The following is an 18,387-nucleotide window of genomic DNA, read 5'->3' on the forward strand; positions in this document are numbered from 1 at the left end:
ATTGGAGCAGAAGTTTGATATCTCTTCAGTGATATAAGCGTTACATATGGAACCTTCAACACGAGCCTTATTACCAATTTTTCGTTTCAGGTGATTGAGGAACCTGTAATTATTTTTATATAGCCTTAGAAGTATAAGTAACCCTAAGCAATAAAAGAGATGTAAGTAATAGTTGAGAAAGGGCCTTTGATTTACCTTTCGTAAAGATACATCCACCGATATTGAACAGGTCCACATAACTTGCCCTCATATGGAAAATGAATCGGTAAATGCTCCCGGAGTTGAAGAAAGATGGAGGGAAAACCTTCTCAAGCTTGCATAGGATCTCAGCTATATTTTTTTTCCAATCGCTCCATGTCGCTAACTGTTATTGTGTAACAACATAAATCGCGAAAGAATTGGCTTATCTCTGTAATTGCATTCCATATATGGCTAGGGAGCAATTCTCTCAAAGCAGTGGGCAACAACCTCTCCATGAACACGTGACAATCATGGCTTTTCATTCCATATAACTTACCTGCTTGTAAATCAACGCATCTGCTCAAATTGGAAGTGTAACCATCAGGAAACCGCAGCTGTTTGACCCACTCACACAAAACCTTTCTCTGAGCCTTGTCAAGAGCAAATGGAGCCTTTGGCATGAATTCTTTTCCTCTATCATCCTCTTGAAGATGTAGCTGGGGTCGTTTACAGTATTTGGCAATGTCATTCCGAGCTGATGGCGTGTCACAAGATAGCTTTTTCACGTCCATTATAATGTGAATCAACTGATAAAAAAAGTTCTTTTCAGCGTGCATGACATCTAAGTTGTGACGAACAAGCAGATGTTTCCAATATGGAAGGTCCCACACAGTGCTTTGCTTGAACAACCCTTTTTTTGCATTCTTGAGACGTTTCAGTGCCTCTGGGCCATCTGTTGCCTTCGGGAGGTTTTTCACACATTCCCAGAGTTCCTCTCCTGACATGATGTGAGGTGGTGAACCTTTTTCAACTTTGTTTTTACAAAATGCAGTTTTACTATATCGAAAAGGATGATTTGTCGAAAGGAATTGACAATGGCAATCAAACCAAGAAACCTTACCACCATGTTCGAGCCAAAATGCTTTACTTTTCTCCATGCAATATGGACAAGCCTTCTTACCGGCTGTGTTCTAACCAGATAACATACAATAAGCCAGGAAGTCACTAACGGTCCATAGGATGGCTGCTCGAAGATTGAAATTCTGTTTTCTTGAAATGTTGTAAGTATTTGCCCCAACTTCCCACAAATGGTTCAATTCGTGTATGAGAGGCTGCATGTAAACATCCATGTTTCCCTTAGGGTTTTTAGGATCAGGAACAAGTATCGAAAGAAACATGAACTGTCTTTTCATACACATTGACGGAGGCAAGTTATAAGGGGTCAAAATAACAGGCCAACAAGAATATTATCCCCCAAATTGACCATGTGGAGCAAATCCATCAGTACATAGGCCAAGTCGAACATTGCGAGGTTCAGAGGAAAACTCAAGAAAGCAACTATCAAGGTGTTTCCACGCTTCACTGTCGCTAGGGTGTGCCATTGTGCCTTGAACTCGAGGATTTTTAGCATGCCATGTCATTTCCTCGAAAATGTTTTTAGTTGCAAAAAGCCTTTGCAACCTAGGTGTGATAGGGAAATAAAATAGAACATTCAGAGGCACTAAGCTACCTTTAGAAGTCTTCTTGTATCGGTCGCTGCCACACACCCTACATGTAGATAATTCAGCATCATCTTTTCAAAACAACATACATCCTTTCGGGCATGCATGAATCTTTTTATGGGGAAGCTCTAACCCCTTAACAATTTTCTTGACCTCATAGAATGTCTCGGCCATGTGGTTGCTGTTAGGAATCGCTTCATTAACCAAAGAAGCAAATCCATCAACACATTTGTGCGACAAATTATACTCGCACTTTAGGCTAGTGATTCTAGAAGCCATCTCTAACATAGACAATGAACTCCCTTCGTATAACGGTTGTTCAGAAGACCTAAACAAATCAAAAAATGGCTTAGCTTGTGCATTAGGCTCCTCCTCTAATGAAACAACCGCCTCTTCGGAATGCCCTTGATCTTGAGACTGACCAAATGCATCCAAAACCATTTCACGATATTCATTTGACTTCCTTCCACGAGTTCCTGGAAACCTTTTCCCATGACACATCCACTCATAGTAATTAGGTAAAAAACCACTGCGATACAAATGAAGTTTAACCGTATCCGCATCCCAAAGACGTTTGTTTTTGCATTTAAAACATGGACACCTAACTTCATTCGAGTTGCTACTCTCGAGATGATCTTCCACATATTTAAGGAATTCACCTACCCCCTTCAAGAACTCAGGATTAATAGAATTCCCAACCTTCCTTTCGTACATCCAGCTACGTTCTTTTCGTTTCATGATTACAAGTTCTACACAACTAACACATATGCCATTAATCACATTAGTCACAAAGCACAATATATATTCATTATAGATCAAAGTGTTATGGAAATGCAAATGAGAAGATAAATGATTTCCAAGGGTCCTTATCACTCCAACCTAACCCATCCTTGGACGTTTAATCTCACTAGTGAATGTATGCCAGGATTTCAATTCTATGGAAAATCCGGCAGCATTTCCCTAGAGTTCTCCAAGTACACGATATAGGCGATTAGAAACACCTATATATGTACCTAGAGAACATTGTAGAGAAATGACAAGCAAGGATCTTCCTTAGAATTAAAAAAAAGGAATATTGTAGGGAATATTTCAAGCGTTAATCCCCTAGCTTGAACCCTACTGTGATCATACACTAAAGTACGGTGGCATCCAAAGGGAAAGAAGATAGAGCAAAAGAGTCGCCAACAAGTTTTAGGAACTTAAAAACCATTCACAGGGTGAAGGTTACACCCCTTAACGATCCAAGAGATCGTCAACTACATAAGGTCTTGAACCAAATAGGGTTTGGGGATGAAGGTACAAATCCAACCTTAAAGAGATTGAACCTACCCTAATAATAGGCCTCTACTTTATTCAGATCGTATTCATGTGCGCTTTCTGACTAAACATACGATCATTAGGTTAACCCTAAACCTGTTTATCTATGTTAGTTGAATATTAATGCACAAATAAAACTACTATTGGCGATCACTTGAATTATAATCAAATTAACCCTGAACAAAATTATTAATTATCTTATTAAGCGTGATTACAAGTACAAAAATCCTTTTAAACATGCATAAAAGGCGTGATCAAGCAATAACAATAAATATCAAGCAACATAAAAAATAATCATCATAATAATCGTAATAATCATAAAAATAATCATAATCAAAACAATTATAAAAATAATCATGAATTATGTTAAAGCATAATAAAAATAGCAAGATCCTAGGCATGATACTAACAAGATTAATAACAAACCCTAGCATGTCACTAAACAATAAAAATCATATACTTAACCCTAACATGATACTAACATGAATATCAGGAAAGAAAATAGAATGCATCATACTTTTAATCATACCTGATATTAAAGTTACCCTAGACATGATACTAGGAATCATAATAACAACCTAAACATGATTTCTACATTATAATATCAATAAAAATCATTAAAATACTTACTTTGATGCCTCGTACCTCTTTCTAACAACAAAATACACACGTTAGTAACTTTAAGGAAAATAATAAACAAAAAAATTAAATTAAATAATTGAAAGAGAGATTTGGGACCAAATCCTCAAAAATTAAACCTTTCACGTCTAGGGCGAAGGCAACTTCGAATATGGCTAGGTGTTTCTAGATCAAATGAATGTGGAATTTTTATATTTGAGAGAAAGCTAGTTTAGAAAAGAGAGAGAGAGTAATCAAGAGAATCTTGACGAGAGTTGGTAGATTGTAGATGAATGAAAATTGGTTGTAATTGGTGAATGAAAACGGAGTTTTTACGACGTTATTTATAGAGAAAATTAGCCAAAAAGATAAAATATCAAAAAAGAGTTCTGGCGCTCATAAAATTGAATTAGCGCCAACGCTGGCTATTGGCGCCAGACGCCAACATTAGCTCCAGGCGCTACAGCTGGCGTTTGGCGCTGATTCTGAAATTCACGCGTTTTCTTAAAATCAGAAAAAAATTGCCGTACAGGAGGATAAAATCGTATTTTTCCTCAAAAATGCTCTTTGATTTTAATTAAAACTCTGAAAAGTCAACAAAAGTCAATTTACCAATGCTAATTGAATTAGGAATGAAAAGAACCTTCTAGAAGAATTTAGAAGACTAAAACCATTCCTAATTGCATTAAGAATGATAAATCCATATTAGGCCCTCCTCTAGATCATTGGGCCGCATATAAAACTCAAACCGGGCCCAGTTTAGTAAATTGGCCATAACTTCCTCAATATTCATCGGAATTGGGCTTATAATATATCGTTTAAAAGCTCTTGTCAAGCCCCATCCAACTACACTACTATTGGACCCATATCATGGTCCAACCAAACTGGATTGACTGTTTTCTTAAAATAAGTTTTTAAAACAGAGAGAAGAGAAAAAAAATTAAAACTATCCACAACACTAAACTTTCCACACTTTCACTTCATTCGATTATGATTCGACGCGAAAGATACTCATCACCGGGTTTGGTTTTGGGGAGACACAAATGGGTGTCTACAAATACATTCACCACCTAAGTGAGAATAAACGTACAAGGACAGTCCCAGCCAGGGACTATTCAAGACATACTCCTAATGTGTATGCCTTGAACAGGTATCTAGGCATATGATTATGCAAATGATTTATTTAAAAATATTAAAACTAAATTAACATACAAAATATTATACAAATATATCATAATTAAACTTAACATAAACAAACATATCATAAAACCATAACATTAATATAAACAAATCTAACCAAACAAAACCAAACTAAACTAACATATATTAAATCTAGTAACATGCATTATATAAAATTAAACTTAAGTAAGAAACATTATATTAAACTAAACAAAACTAATTTGGATTATAATGAACTAAAGTAATCTAACATACATCATATTATATTAAATAAAGTTATCTAACATACGTCATATTACACTAAACTAAAACAAACCAAACTAACATTTCATTATATTAAACTAAACTAACATATATAAAAATAAATAAATAAACTAATTTCAAGTACATTATATTGAAATACATTAAACTAAACCACATTTTATTATAATAAACTAAACTAAACTACAATATATTAAACATAACCAAATCAAAGTAACATTCATACATTATATATTAAGTTTAGTAATGTGACTAACCTTGATGTGCACTTGTTTTTGACAATTAATCAACTAAATTGTACAAATCCTACAAAAAATTTAAAGAAAATAAAATAAATAATGGTTTATTTAATTTTTTAACATAATTAAATTGAAAAATTTAAAATTAGAAAAAAGGGGGGAAGTAGGAAGCTTACCGGCGAAGGAGATTCAGTCACGGAGGGAAGGGAGGAGGCCGGAGGGTGCTTGTGGTGGTTGTTTCAGCCGACGGCGGTGCTTCAGCCGGTGGAGGCTGCTTGCTGTGGTTAGGAGGAGCCGGTAAGATTTTAGTTTAAAATTAAAAAAAAAAACAAACACTGACCTTTTGTGAGGGGCGTCGCCGACAACTACCACCGCGGCGTGGAGGCTGGACGGCGCGTGCAGGCTCGACAGGGAAGGCTGGAGGGCGAGATTTTCTCTTTCTCCTTCAGCCTCTTTCTTTCTGTCGCCCTAGGGAATCGCCGGCGATTCCGGCTCCGTGGAACCACCGACGTGCACGCGTCCGGCCTTCTCCTCTCTCTCTCCTTCTCTATATCTCTCTCTCCTTCTCTTCTCTCTCTTTCGGTTTCAACCCGAAAAAAATCCGTCGCCCTTGGGGAAAGCCGCCTACTCCGGCAACGTTGAGGAACGCCGGCACCGGCAACGCTCTTTCTCTTTCTCTATCCTTCTCTTTCTCTCTCTTACTGTCGGCTTCGGGTTGCACTATTTCGAAGTAGGTCAAACGGTTTCAAATGCTTCCATCCCCTTATTTTTCAAATGATTAATTTTCCAACGGAAAATTAATCCGTCGGAAAAAATATTTTCCGACGTTGTAACACTTAAATTCCGTCGAAATATTGCGACAAAATAAATTTCGTTGGAAATTTTGCAAATTACGATGGAATTTTCCGTCCGTCGGAAGAGATCTGTCATTATTTTGCTTATTTCTAGTAGTGGAAGTTGGAGTCACTTTATATGAAAAAGAGCGTGACCAACTGTAGGGAATAAATTTCAAGCATTAACCCCTAGCTTGAACCCCATTGTGATCATACAATAAAGTACGGTGGCGTCCAAAAGGGAAGAAGATAGAGTTAAAGAGTCGCCAACATGTTTTTTTAGGAACTTGTAAACCGTTCACAGGGTGAAGGTTACACCCCTTAACGATCCAAGAGATCGTCAACTCCATAAGGTCTAGAACCAAATAAGGTTTCGGGTATGAAGGTACAAATCCAACCTAAAAGAGATTGAACCTGCCCTAATAATAAGCCTCTACTTTGTTCAGATCGTATTCATGTGCGCTTTCTAATTAACATGCAATCAATACGATTACCCTGAACCTGTTTATCTATGTTGGTTGAATATTAATGCACAAATAAAACTATTATTGGCGATCACTTGAATTATAATCAAATTAACCCTAACAAGATTATTAATATCTTATTAAGCGTGATTACAAGTACCAATTCCCTTTAAAACATGCAATAAAGGCGTGATCAAGCAATAAATAATAAATATCAAGCAACATAGCAATCATGAAAATAAAATTATAATCATCAAAATAATAATAATAATACTCATAATCATCATAAATTATAACAATTATAATCATAGTCATGTTCATGTTAATACTAAAGCATAATAATAGCAAGATTCTAGGCATGATACTAACAAGATTAATAACAAACCCTAGCATGTCACTAAGCAATAAAAATCAAAGCTTTAACTCTAACATGATACTAACAATCATAAATATTAGGAAGAAAATAGGATGCATTGTAACAATCATATTTAATATTAAATCTACCCTAGACATGATACTAGGAATATCATAATAATAATATTAACATGATTTCTACAACATAACATCAATAAAAATCAATTAAAGCATTTACTTTGATGCCTCGTACTTCTTTCTAATAACAAAATACACACGTTAGTAACTTCAAGGAAAATAATAATTAAACAATTAAATTAAATAATTGAAAGAGAGATTTGGGACCAAACCCTCAGAAATTAAACCTTTCACGTCTAGGGCGAAGACAATCTCGAATATGGCTAGGTGTTTCTAGATCTTGCGAATGCGGAATTTTGTATGTAAAAGCAAGTTTTTTTGAAAGAGAAAAAAATGAATAAGAGATGAATTAATGAATTAGAAGAGAATGAGAATTGAAAACTGATTGTAGGTGAATCAAAACGGAGTTTTTACGACGTTATTTATAGAGAAAATCAGCCAAAAGATAAAATTAACAAACAGAGCACTTGGCGCACGTGAAACAGAGCTGGCGCCATCACCAGCTGATTGGTGCAAGGCGCCAACACTAGCGCCAGGCGCCAGGCCTAGCTCCAGGCGCCAATGCCTAGCGTCAGACGCTAGTCCTGTTTTTGACGCATTTTCGAAAATCAGATAAGTTTGCCGTACTGGAGGATAAAATCGTAACTTTTCCTCGAAAACGATTTTTGATTTTAATTAAAACTCTGAAAAGTCAACAAAAGTCAATTTTTCAATGCTAATTGAATTAGGAATGAAAAGAACCTTCTAGAAGAATCTAGAAGACTACAATCATTCCTAATTGCATTAGGAATGATAAATCATATTAGGCCCTCCCCTAGATCATTGGGCCGTACATAAGGCTCAAACCGAACCCAATTTAGTAAATTGGCCATAACTTCCTCAATATTTATCGGAATTGGGCTTATAATATATCGTTGGAAAGCTTTTGTCAAGCCCCATCCAACTACACTATTATTGGACCCATATCATGGACCAACCAAACTGGATTGACTGTTTTCTTAAAATAAGTTTTCAAAAACAGAGAGAAGAGAAAAGAAATTAAAACTATCCGCAACACTAGGCTTTCCACACTTTCGCTTCATTCGATTATGATTCGACGCGAAAGGTACTCATCACTGGGTTTGGTTTTGGGGAGACACATTTGAGTTTCTACAGAAGCCCCCACTTTGACTGAGTTTGGAGAAACGCGAGTTTTGAAAACGAAAGTCAAAGTATCGATAGGGACGGAGAATGATTCAGAACGTTCTGCGATCCTAAATCACTCTTGTAACGTCGATACCTGCAAACTAGCGTTAGTTAAACAGATAAAAGAGTTGGGAAACGTGTATCTTGTACCGTCGAGCACACGTCTTTGAAAGTAAGCAATTGTTTTGATGATCTCCTGCAAGCTAGAGAATGCCATCCCGCTTGAAAACCGCTACGCCTGTAACTGCTTCCAATTTGGAAGACTGCTTCGCCTGAAATGATCCTCCCCCGCTTTGATAATATTCCACGTCCAAGGTAATACTATCGAAGATTGCTTCTCTTGAAACAATCCTTAGTTGTTTGTGACAACTCTCCACAATCTAGGGAAGGCCACCTTTCTGTTTCGATGTTCACACTCTCTGAACAAAGAGCTTCCTTTTGATATGTCAACGCGCCTCTGAACAAAGAGCTTCTTTTCTTTTTTTTTTAGTATGTCCACGCGTCTCTGAACAATAGAGCTTCTTTATTATATTCTTTTTTTTAATATGAACTTCTAAATGATGTGTCCACGCGTCTATGAACAAAAGAGATTTTGAATGATATGCCCACGCGTCTCTAGAGAAAAAGAGCTTTGATGGAGATGCCCACGCGTCTCTGGAGCAAAGAGCTTTTGAAAATAGGAGATCTTCGATGATATGTCCACGCGTCTCTGAACAAAGAGCTTTTGAATGATATGCCCACGCGTCTCTAGAGCAAAGAGCTTTGATGATTGTAGGCGTCGATCGAAGTGCGCCTACGTAAAAGCATGTTGTGAATATGCTTGGCACTCATAGGAAGTGGGAATTGACATTACGATTAGGGACAACGATTAGGGACAAATAAAGTAGGGAGCCGCCAACAAGTTTTTAAGGAACTTGTAAACCGTTCACAGATCATAAAAAGGCAACCACGATAAGGGACAACGATAGGAAACAACGATTGACCCGTGAAGGTTACACCCCATTCATAATCCATGAGATTACTAACTCCATATGGTTCGGAACCACGAAAGGAGGATCGGGGATAATGGTACGAAGTGAGTCATGGAATCACATTCGCCCGTATTGGCCTCTGCTCGATTCTTATAGTGAAAAGTGATTCATGCGATCTCAAAGGCATACAAACAAAAATTCAATTTGCTCAAAACTATTATTAAGCTAAATTGGTTGAATATTAATGCACACATAATTCTATAATAAGATTAAAAAGGAACCTAATTCGGTTGTCCAAATTATCTTATTAGGCGTGATTTTCAATTACATATTCCCTTTAAACATGCAATATAGTGATCATAATAACAATATAATAGAACAATATTAATATTAGAACCAATTTAATCACAATTCCAACAACATAAAATCGTTAGAAAAATAATAAAAACAAAAGGAGCATGATCCTTACTTTGATTCTGTTTGTTTGCAACTACAAAATAATAAACGAGTTAGTAACTTCAAGGAAATAAATAAACAATAATTAAATTAAATTAAATTAAATAAAGTTGATTTTGGGGCCAAACCCTCAAACAGTTCTACCTTTCACGCCTTCGCTTAAAGACAGAACCTCGAGTAAAATATGGACTCCTTTGAGTGCTTGAAGAAGGAATTTTGAAGTGAAAAAGGGTAGGCTAGTGTTTAGGCTAAAGCATAGAAGAGAGAAAATAAAATAATCAAATTACTCGGTGCCCCGTTCATCAGAAATGAGGGGGTATTTATAGGGAAAATGTGTTGAGGGAGCACACGGAACCCTAAAATGATAAAAACCCTAAAAAAGTATCCCGTGACACGGTCAGACTGTACCATGACACGATCAGACTGTAATGTCAGACGGTGCACTTTCCCGTGACATGGTACAGTTTTGGAGTGACGCGGGAAATTTTCAGAAAACGGGATGAAAAACGCGTTAAGGGTTTACGCGGAAAGGACACGAAACGTCCCGTGTCACGGCAGACCTCCCGTGTCACGGGAAGTTCTACCGTCAGACGGGAAGCATTCCCGTGACACGGTGGCATTCTGCCGTGGCGCGGGAATTTTTCAGTCCATTTTCCGTCTAAATTCATTTTTAACCCTAATTTCTTTCGGTGTTTAAAATGCCGATTGATAATTTCGGGCTTTTTTCTGACTTTTATAATTCGGGCTAAAATAAGAAAATAATTAAATAAAAATAAATAAAAGGTTTGGGCCAAAAATAATAAAATAATAAAATAAAAAAAGGTTTGGGTTTAAAATAAGTTGGGCTGAAATTAAAACTATGCTTTTACCAAACATCAAGACTAAACCAATGGACCGTTCAAAAGTATGATTTTAATAAAATACGATTTTTTACGCACTCTCGGGATTAAATACTAAACCCGACCAATAGTGGCGGTGAAAGGTTATTTATCATCGGGTTTGGTTTTGGGGAGACATTTTTAAGTGTCTACAGAAGCCCCCACTTTGACTGAGTTTGTAGAAACGTCAGTTTTGAAAACGATAGTCAAAGTAGCCGATAGGGACGGAGAATGATTTAAGAAGTTTTGCGATCCTAAATCACTCTGCATACGTCGATACCTGCAGAAAAATGTTAATTCCACAGATAAAAGAGTAACGGGATAGAATACATATCTGGTACCAATGTATCGGTGACAAACGAATTTGGCAACTTCCTAAGCTTGAAGGAATCCACCGAGTGACATTTGTTGAAACGCTTTCCATGCTTGAGGAAAGCTGACTGAAGAGTTTGGTAGTTTTTAAAGCCTGAAGAAAGCTACCGGATAATACTTTCCATGCCTGAGGAAAGTCGACAAAAGAACTTGGTGTCTTTCTATGCCTGAAGAAATCCACCGATAATGCCTTCCATGCCTGAGGAAAGCCGACAAAGGAATTTCGTGGTTTTCTATACTTGAAGAAAATCCACCGATAACGCTTTCCATGCCCGAGGAAAGCCGACTTGGCGGTTTTCTATACTTGAAGAAAAATCCACCGATAACGCTTTCCAAGCCTGAGGAAAGCCGACTTGGCGGTTTTCTATACTTGAAGAAAAATCCACCGATAACGCTTTCCAAGCCTGAGGAAAGCCGACTTGGCGGTTTTCTATACTTGAAGAAAAATCCACCGATAACGCTTCCCAAGCCTGAGGAAAGCCGACTTGGCGGTTTTCTATACTTGAAGAAAAATCCACCGATAACGCTTTCCATGCTTGAGGAAAGCCGACTTTGCGGTTTCCTATACTTGAAGAAAAATCCACCGATAACGCTTTCCAAGCCTGAGGAAAGCCGACTTGGTGGTTTTCTATACTTGAACAAAAATCCACCGATAACGCTTTCCATGCTTGAGGAAAGCCGACTTGGCGGTTTTCTATACTTGAAGAAAAATCCACCGATAACGCTTTCCAAGCCTGAGGAAAGCCGACTTGGCGGTTTTCTATACTTGAAGAAAAATCCACCGATAACGCTTTCCATGCTTGAGGAAAGCCGACTTGGCGGTTTTCTATACTTGAGGAAAAATCCACCGATAATGCTTTCCAAGCCCGAGGAAAGTCGACGATTGCTGAAATTGGTAAGTGTATGATGGTTCGATTATCCCCGAACGTGGGCCGCAGATGAGTCACAATTTTAAGCCGATTATCCGACCATATTAAATGCTTAAAATGCCGAAAAATAGACTTTGACGCTTGCCAGGGGTAAAATAGTAATTTTAGTCCCCCTTAAATATTAGTTAGAATTTTCCGCGTAATTCTAGCGAAAAATAATCGCCCAATAAGCTCGGAAAATCAGTCAAACTAGTCAAAAACGCCAGGAATATTCGCTGACAGTGTGCAAAATTGCCGCGCCACGTCACAGGATCGCCGTGACACGAGAATAACTCCCGTCAGACGGGACAGAATCCCGTGTCACGAGAACTTTTTTTTTCCCTTTTTTTTTATTTTGCTGTTTGAATTGGTCAACGTGCCACGTCAAATTGTGTAGTTACACAATAACGGTAACCGTGGCACGGGGTCCGTTGCACGGTTACTTTTTTCCTTTAAATTCGCATTTTTGCTCTACCATTTTCGCCATTTCTCATCTCCACTCTTACTCCAAAAAGTTCAAAAAAACTCCTTGGGTTGCCGTATCTCGTCGAGCTCTCACTGGTGCCCGGTTTTGCTTCCCGTCGGCCGGTTTCCACCACCGTGTCACGGTTTTCCTGCCTTTTCTCTCTCCTTTTTTATTTTATTTTATTGCGGGATGCTGCTACCGTTGTTTCGTGCTTCCTACTGTTGTTGCTGTTGTTCGAAGTCGCTGGCAGAGTTACCGGAGCTGCCGTCTGAGTCGCCGGAGCTCCGTCGCCTGTGAAGCTCACCGTGACACGGGACAGCCTTGCCGTGTCACGGATCTTGTTGACCGTGTCGCGGCGGTCCTGCTGGTGGCCGGAAGTTTTTCGCGCTTTTAGAGTTCGAATTTTCACCAATTTGCTGTAATTGCTTGCTATTTTCCTTATTTTCGACCCTCTACAAGCATCCATGTAAGTCTCCTTTGATTTTTGTCTTGAATTTGCCTCACATAAGTAATTTCATGAAAAAACCCTTAAAAATCAATTTGGGGATTTTAGATTTTGAGGTTTTATGTTGAAATTGTTGCCATGATTTTACTTGTATATGTATGTGTAGGGAATAATTTCAAGCCTTTAAAAATCCCACTAGCTTGAACCCCACTGTGATCATACACTAAAGTACGGTGGCGTCCAAAAGGGAAGAAGATAGAGCAAAAGAGTCGCCAACAAGTTTTTAAGGAACTTGTAAACCGTTCATAGGATGAAGGTTACACCCCTTAACGATCCAAGAGATCGTCAACTCCATAAGGTCATGAACCAAATAAGGGTTCGGGGATGATGGTACAAATCCAACCTAAAAGAGATTGAACCTGCCCTAATAATAGGCCTCTACTTTATTATGATCGTATTCATGTGCGCTTTCTGACTAACATACAATCAATAGGATTAACCCTAAACCTGTTTAATCTATGTTGGTTGAATTTAACACCCAACCAATAATGGTGGTGAAAGATTGTTCATCATCGGTTGGGGAGACATTTTTAGGTGTCTATAGAATACAGATTGACAAGCTCAAGTTTGACGGTTCAGTTCGTAACAACTCAGCAGCATCAGGTGTTATCATCAGAGATAGTAGCGGAACACTCATCAAGGCATCTATGCTCAATCTCGGCAACGCCAAAATATTTATAGCGGATGAGATAATACATATGATTTAGGAGGATGACATGAGCTGGAAATTATTTTCATGTCATTTTCTGTAAAAAATTAGAAAGTATTGAATATTACATTATTCTTCCGTGACAGTTTAGGCGACAAGTGGTGTATTTTTTTATTATTATTATTAATTTTATTTTTCAAATGTATTATTTTAATAAATTGATAGATATTTGTAATATAGGAATTAATGAAGATTTTATTATGTTTCAAATGATATATTAGACCTACATTTTTTCAACTTGTAAATATTCCTCATTATCAAATACTTACGTATTTATTAAGAATAAAGTATTCCTCATTAGATTTTTTGTCAATTTTTTACTTTACAATTTATTGTTAAATATATTGTATTTATTTGAAAAAAAAAATTATACATGTATATATTTGACAAAGATTATATAGGACTCTTTAAAATTAAGCAATTTAGTAAAATATTCATGTGTAACATATACTTCCCTATATATATAAAAGATATTATAGTTACAAGAAATATTCTATAATATGTGATAATATATATGAATAAGATTTATGATAAATATACATTAAAATAGTTTTTTACAAAAAAAAATATGAAAATAAAATAAAATAAAATAGCCTAAATTAAATTAAAACAAGGACATGTGTCAGCCATGAAGCTAGTATGCCGGTATACCCTGTGTTAGTATAGTATACAGATTACAAGTGTTCAAAATAATAATTCGGGACATCGCTTAAACCACGCACTAGTTTGGTTTTTAAAAGGTGTAATTTGACAAAATTTCTTTTTTCTTCTAACTTTTTTTAATTATCAATTGAATTAGTTTGGATGTATGTATTAGTATAATTTTTACTGACACAAAATTGCATAAGTTTATAGTCATACTTTATACAATTATCAAATGGTGTCAATCAATTTGTTGCCAGTAATCAAGAACTATCAATTCTCTTCAATATATTGATCAGTCACAAATGTGTAAAAAAAAAAAGCCTCTACATGCCACAATGTTTATGATCTATCTGACGGATCAAAATAGTACATTCTTAAGAGGACCTTTGAACCAATTTTTAGCACTAAGAATCCAATAAGATAATATAAGAATCAAAAGACCACCAACAGCAACTGGTGTATAATTGAGAGTCTCGGTGTTGATAGGATAGGCAACAGGCAGTGAGAACAGCAACGAAATCGCAATCACCCAAACAACTGCAATCCATCCAATAAGTATCCCATATCGCCCCAAGTTGAAGGGTCCTGGCACGAAGGATTTGCGAGCTATAGTCACTCTGAAGAATATGGGCAATGCATATGATATGTACAATCCAATTGTTGCTATTGAGACCATTGCTTCAAATGCTACTAAACTTCCAAGAGACTACAAAAAGAGACAGTTTTGTCAGGAAGAGCAGGAATTCGGACAATATAGACTAATCTGTCAGTAATAAACTGATGCATATATACCGTTAATGCCATGGAAAAGGATATGAAGGCAGACATCCAAACTGAATAAATAGGAATTTCTAGCTTGTTCACTTTTTGCCAAACAGATGAAAATGGCATGGCGCCGTCTCTTGAGAAAGCATAAACCATCCTAATGTATAAGAAACAATAATGTAGGTAAAGTCAGAGATCAAACATATTTACATATACAAAGTATAAAAGATTTTTATTACGAAATAGATTAATCACCTAGAGTTGCTGGTCATTGAACTCATGCCACAGAAAAATACAGCAACAGCAACAACACACAAGCATATGATTCCACCAGTTCCACTCCCATATCTACTCTTGAATGCTAGGTAAAATACTTCGGCTATAGCATAACCACCAGCATCATTTTCGCTGCTCAATAGGTATGGAATATCGGTGACAGCAAACGTAATACCAACAATGTAACCCCAGCCAACAATTATTGATATAACAATGGCACTGATAATTCCTTTCGGTCCATTCTTGGCTGCATCCTTCGTTTCCTCTGTCTGTAATTGAAATTTAACAAAACAAATAATGTTGGTATTTATTGGTTTTATTGCCTAACAATGTGATTAATAAAGTTAGAAAATCTATTTTTTTTTTTCTTACCATGTGAGCAGATGCATCATAGCCTAGGATAGTGTATTGGCTCATTAGAAGTCCAAGGACAAAGATGTATACTACACTTTTGATCCCTTCGCCGTTATCAGTGTTGAAGTGAGTAAATACAAACTCAGCACTAGCCCTTTCCTTAGCAACGAGGGGGACGAGTATCATAAGCACAAAGACACCTAAAAGAACAGTCAGATACAAAGCCAGGTATTATTGACTAAAATTCACTTCTAGTATAATAATAAAGCCTAAGAAATTCAAAGTACCTGCAACATTCCAAGCTGCAGAAAGCTGTCCTAAGAAGGATAGCCATGAAATAGGGAGACTATTCAACAATGCATGTATAAGAAGTAGGCCGCCATGAAGGCCCATCACGACATATTTGGATGCTTCGTAACCACCACCATTTTTCCCACCTGTACTGAGTAGAATGATCACCTGTATCAACTGTGCCAGAGAGTAGTCTACACTGGTTGTAACAGCCCACTGCGAATCACAGAAGATTTAATCAGATGAAGGAAAACAGCAAACCTCTGCTCTTACTAGTGAATTCAGAGCAGAACATTACCTGACCAACTATATTGAACCTGCAAGAGCAGATAAATAAACAATTACATCGAGGAATCACTGTCATAAGAGATAATGGACATAAGATGAGACACGGAATGGAATAGATAAAGGCGATCAGTTGGGACACGTACCAGCCAGTGAGCCATGAAGCAAAGGGCCCCCAATGATTCCCACAAAGTTTGGCACTCCAGAAGTAAAGGCCACCAGATGTTGGGAAGGCGGAGCAAATCTCCGCCATGGACAAACCCACCATCATAGTCATAACACCAACAATAGGCCAGCCATACACCATGGTTACAGGTCCGCCGTATGTTAAACCCATATTAAACATTGTTGTTAAACCTGTTAATACTGATATGATGGAGAATGTCACTGCAAAATTGGCAATTGCCCTGCATCACCAAATTAAGTCATAACATATGTCAGATTGAATTTGAACAATATATATATCATTATGTATTTTTGTCATTGTAGTCATCAGTCATTCACTTAGTTGGTACCCTCAGTGGTACACGCGGCTGGTATCCAAGACCTTAATTTGAATCTCGTCTACATCATTTATTCAATCTCTTTGCAACTCCCAGATATGAAAAACAAAATATCATTCAGCTTACCTCAGAAGCATTAAAAATTAGGTAATTTTATCCAAACACTTAACAATATCCTCTAGACAACACCAATTTTAATGACAGTAAACCCAACTAATTTACCTTCTTATAAATCAAAACATTAACATCCTAAATGGTCATCAAAATACATCTTGAATGTTTAATTGTTAAAAAATCAAAAACTATGTGATAATCACATTTCAATAATTTATAGAGTACCAATTAATTAAGATTAGAAGTGATAAATCATTTCCTAATATTCATATTGAAAAGTAAGTCGTTCAAATTATTTGCAACGATTAGATTATTTTTTTTTTCTCTACTTTATGTCAAATTGTTGCAAATAATATGAAACGGAAATAGTAGATAAATTCCACTAGTTGACTGGCTGGCATAGTAAGACTGTAAAAGAAATATTGAAAAATAAATAAATAAACACAAGAAAGAATGTCAGGTAAGGTTAGTTGGTGAAGTCAGTCTCGGAGAATGATCCAGACTTGAGATCAAATCACGAATCGCCGACACCTCTTATATGAGCTTATGACTTTTACACCAAAACAATGACATTATTATAATAAGAATAATAAGTTAGATAGTAAAAAAAAACATACGAGAGGCTTCGATTAAGCTCTTGTTTGTAACCCAACTGTTGCAGCAGATTGTCATCAGACACTGCTGATCTTTGAGTGCTCAAAAGGGGTTGGTTTTGAACATCAATTGAATCCATTTGCTCAACTTCAACAAACAAAATCTCAAGTTTTCTCTCAATAAAAAGAAATTGAATTATAGATATTTTGCACCATGATTTTGGGGGCAATAAATAATGTGTAGTTGATTAGCTGCAACTTGTTACATATAGTTAAATATTTAATAAATTTAGCTAAAAGTAGAACGTGCAATTTGATTTGATTGATACGGTAGCAGGTAGCTTAAAATATCTTATAAATTATTGACACATTTTTTAAAAGATCTTTGTCTCTCAAAAAGATTTTAAGGTTTGTTACCTCAACCATATTAGAGGCAATTTGGGGTGAGAAATTTCTTATTCTTTCAACTCTCCCCTATTAAGTTGTCTTGTCCGTTAATGCGGGTTGGGTTGGATCAGTGTGATATTTCAGCCTAATAGGGTCCTTCTCTTTACCGTAAAAATAAAAAATTTAAAAAAAAAAAATTCAAATTCCAGCAACTTAAAGTTAGTATTTTGCGAATTGCAGCCATTTCTTATAAACTGTAAATTACCGCCCGATACAACTTTTTTTTTGGTTTACATGTCAAAAAATATTCGGTTAAGGTTTTAGGGTTCATTTTAGCCCTTCAAGATCCGAATTGAGCTCGAAGTTAACAAAAAAAAATGTAAGTGCCTCGTTTACAGCATAAAATAAGGGCATGTTCTCTTACGTTGAAATTCAGTTCAGTTCAGTTCAGTTCAGTTCAATTCAGCTCAGTTCAGTTCAGTTCAGCTCAGCTCCTTATTTCCTTCTCTTATAAAATATTTAGTTCAGTTCAGTTCAATTCAGTTCAGTCAATGAGAACATGCCCTAATTTCCTACAAATCGATACATTTTTGTTACACAAAATGAGACATTTACGTTATTTTTTTGCTGATTCCGAGC

General features: G+C 36.6%; 2 protein-coding genes across 2 annotated transcripts; both read right to left on the reverse strand.

Moving 5' to 3' along the window:
- Positions 1 to 1,427: 1,427 nt before the first annotated feature.
- On the reverse strand, positions 1,428 to 2,420 carry LOC110724658. The gene is made up of 2 exons (XM_021904128.1): positions 1,816 to 2,420; positions 1,428 to 1,728 (listed from the first exon to the last, which is right to left on the reverse strand). Exons 1-2 carry the CDS (start codon positions 2,418 to 2,420, stop codon positions 1,428 to 1,430), a joined length of 906 nt encoding a protein of 301 aa, XP_021759820.1.
- Positions 2,421 to 14,448: 12,028 nt separating this feature from the next.
- LOC110716822 (amino-acid permease BAT1 homolog) lies at positions 14,449 to 17,630 on the reverse strand. The gene is made up of 8 exons (XM_021895497.1): positions 17,386 to 17,630; positions 16,298 to 16,558; positions 16,165 to 16,183; positions 15,863 to 16,082; positions 15,594 to 15,775; positions 15,201 to 15,490; positions 14,973 to 15,102; positions 14,449 to 14,886 (listed from the first exon to the last, which is right to left on the reverse strand). The coding sequence occupies exons 1-8, from the start codon at positions 17,499 to 17,501 to the stop codon at positions 14,539 to 14,541; spliced, it is 1,566 nt and encodes a 521-aa protein (XP_021751189.1). The 5' UTR covers positions 17,502 to 17,630; the 3' UTR covers positions 14,449 to 14,538.
- Between the last annotated feature and the right edge of the window lie 757 nt (positions 17,631 to 18,387).

The sequence above is a fragment of the Chenopodium quinoa genome, unplaced genomic scaffold (genome assembly GCF_001683475.1).
Source record: "Chenopodium quinoa cultivar QQ74 unplaced genomic scaffold, ASM168347v1, whole genome shotgun sequence".
Classification (NCBI taxonomy): domain Eukaryota; kingdom Viridiplantae; phylum Streptophyta; class Magnoliopsida; order Caryophyllales; family Amaranthaceae; genus Chenopodium; species Chenopodium quinoa.

Coding starts and splice junctions, on each gene's coding strand:
- LOC110724658 (XM_021904128.1), bottom strand. CDS start 2,420: ATGAAACGAAAAGAACGTAGCTGGATGTACGAAAGGAAGGTTGGGAAT. Junction 1,729..1,815: donor GTCAAGAAAATTGTTAAGGG/GTTAGAGCTTCC, acceptor ATCTACATGTAG/GGTGTGTGGCAGCGACCGAT.
- LOC110716822 (XM_021895497.1), bottom strand. CDS start 17,501: ATGGATTCAATTGATGTTCAAAACCAACCCCTTTTGAGCACTCAAAGA. Junction 16,559..17,385: donor GAGCTTAATCGAAGCCTCTC/GTATGTTTTTTT, acceptor TTGGTGATGCAG/GGCAATTGCCAATTTTGCAG. Junction 15,103..15,200: donor TCAATGACCAGCAACTCTAG/GTGATTAATCTA, acceptor CTTATACATTAG/GATGGTTTATGCTTTCTCAA.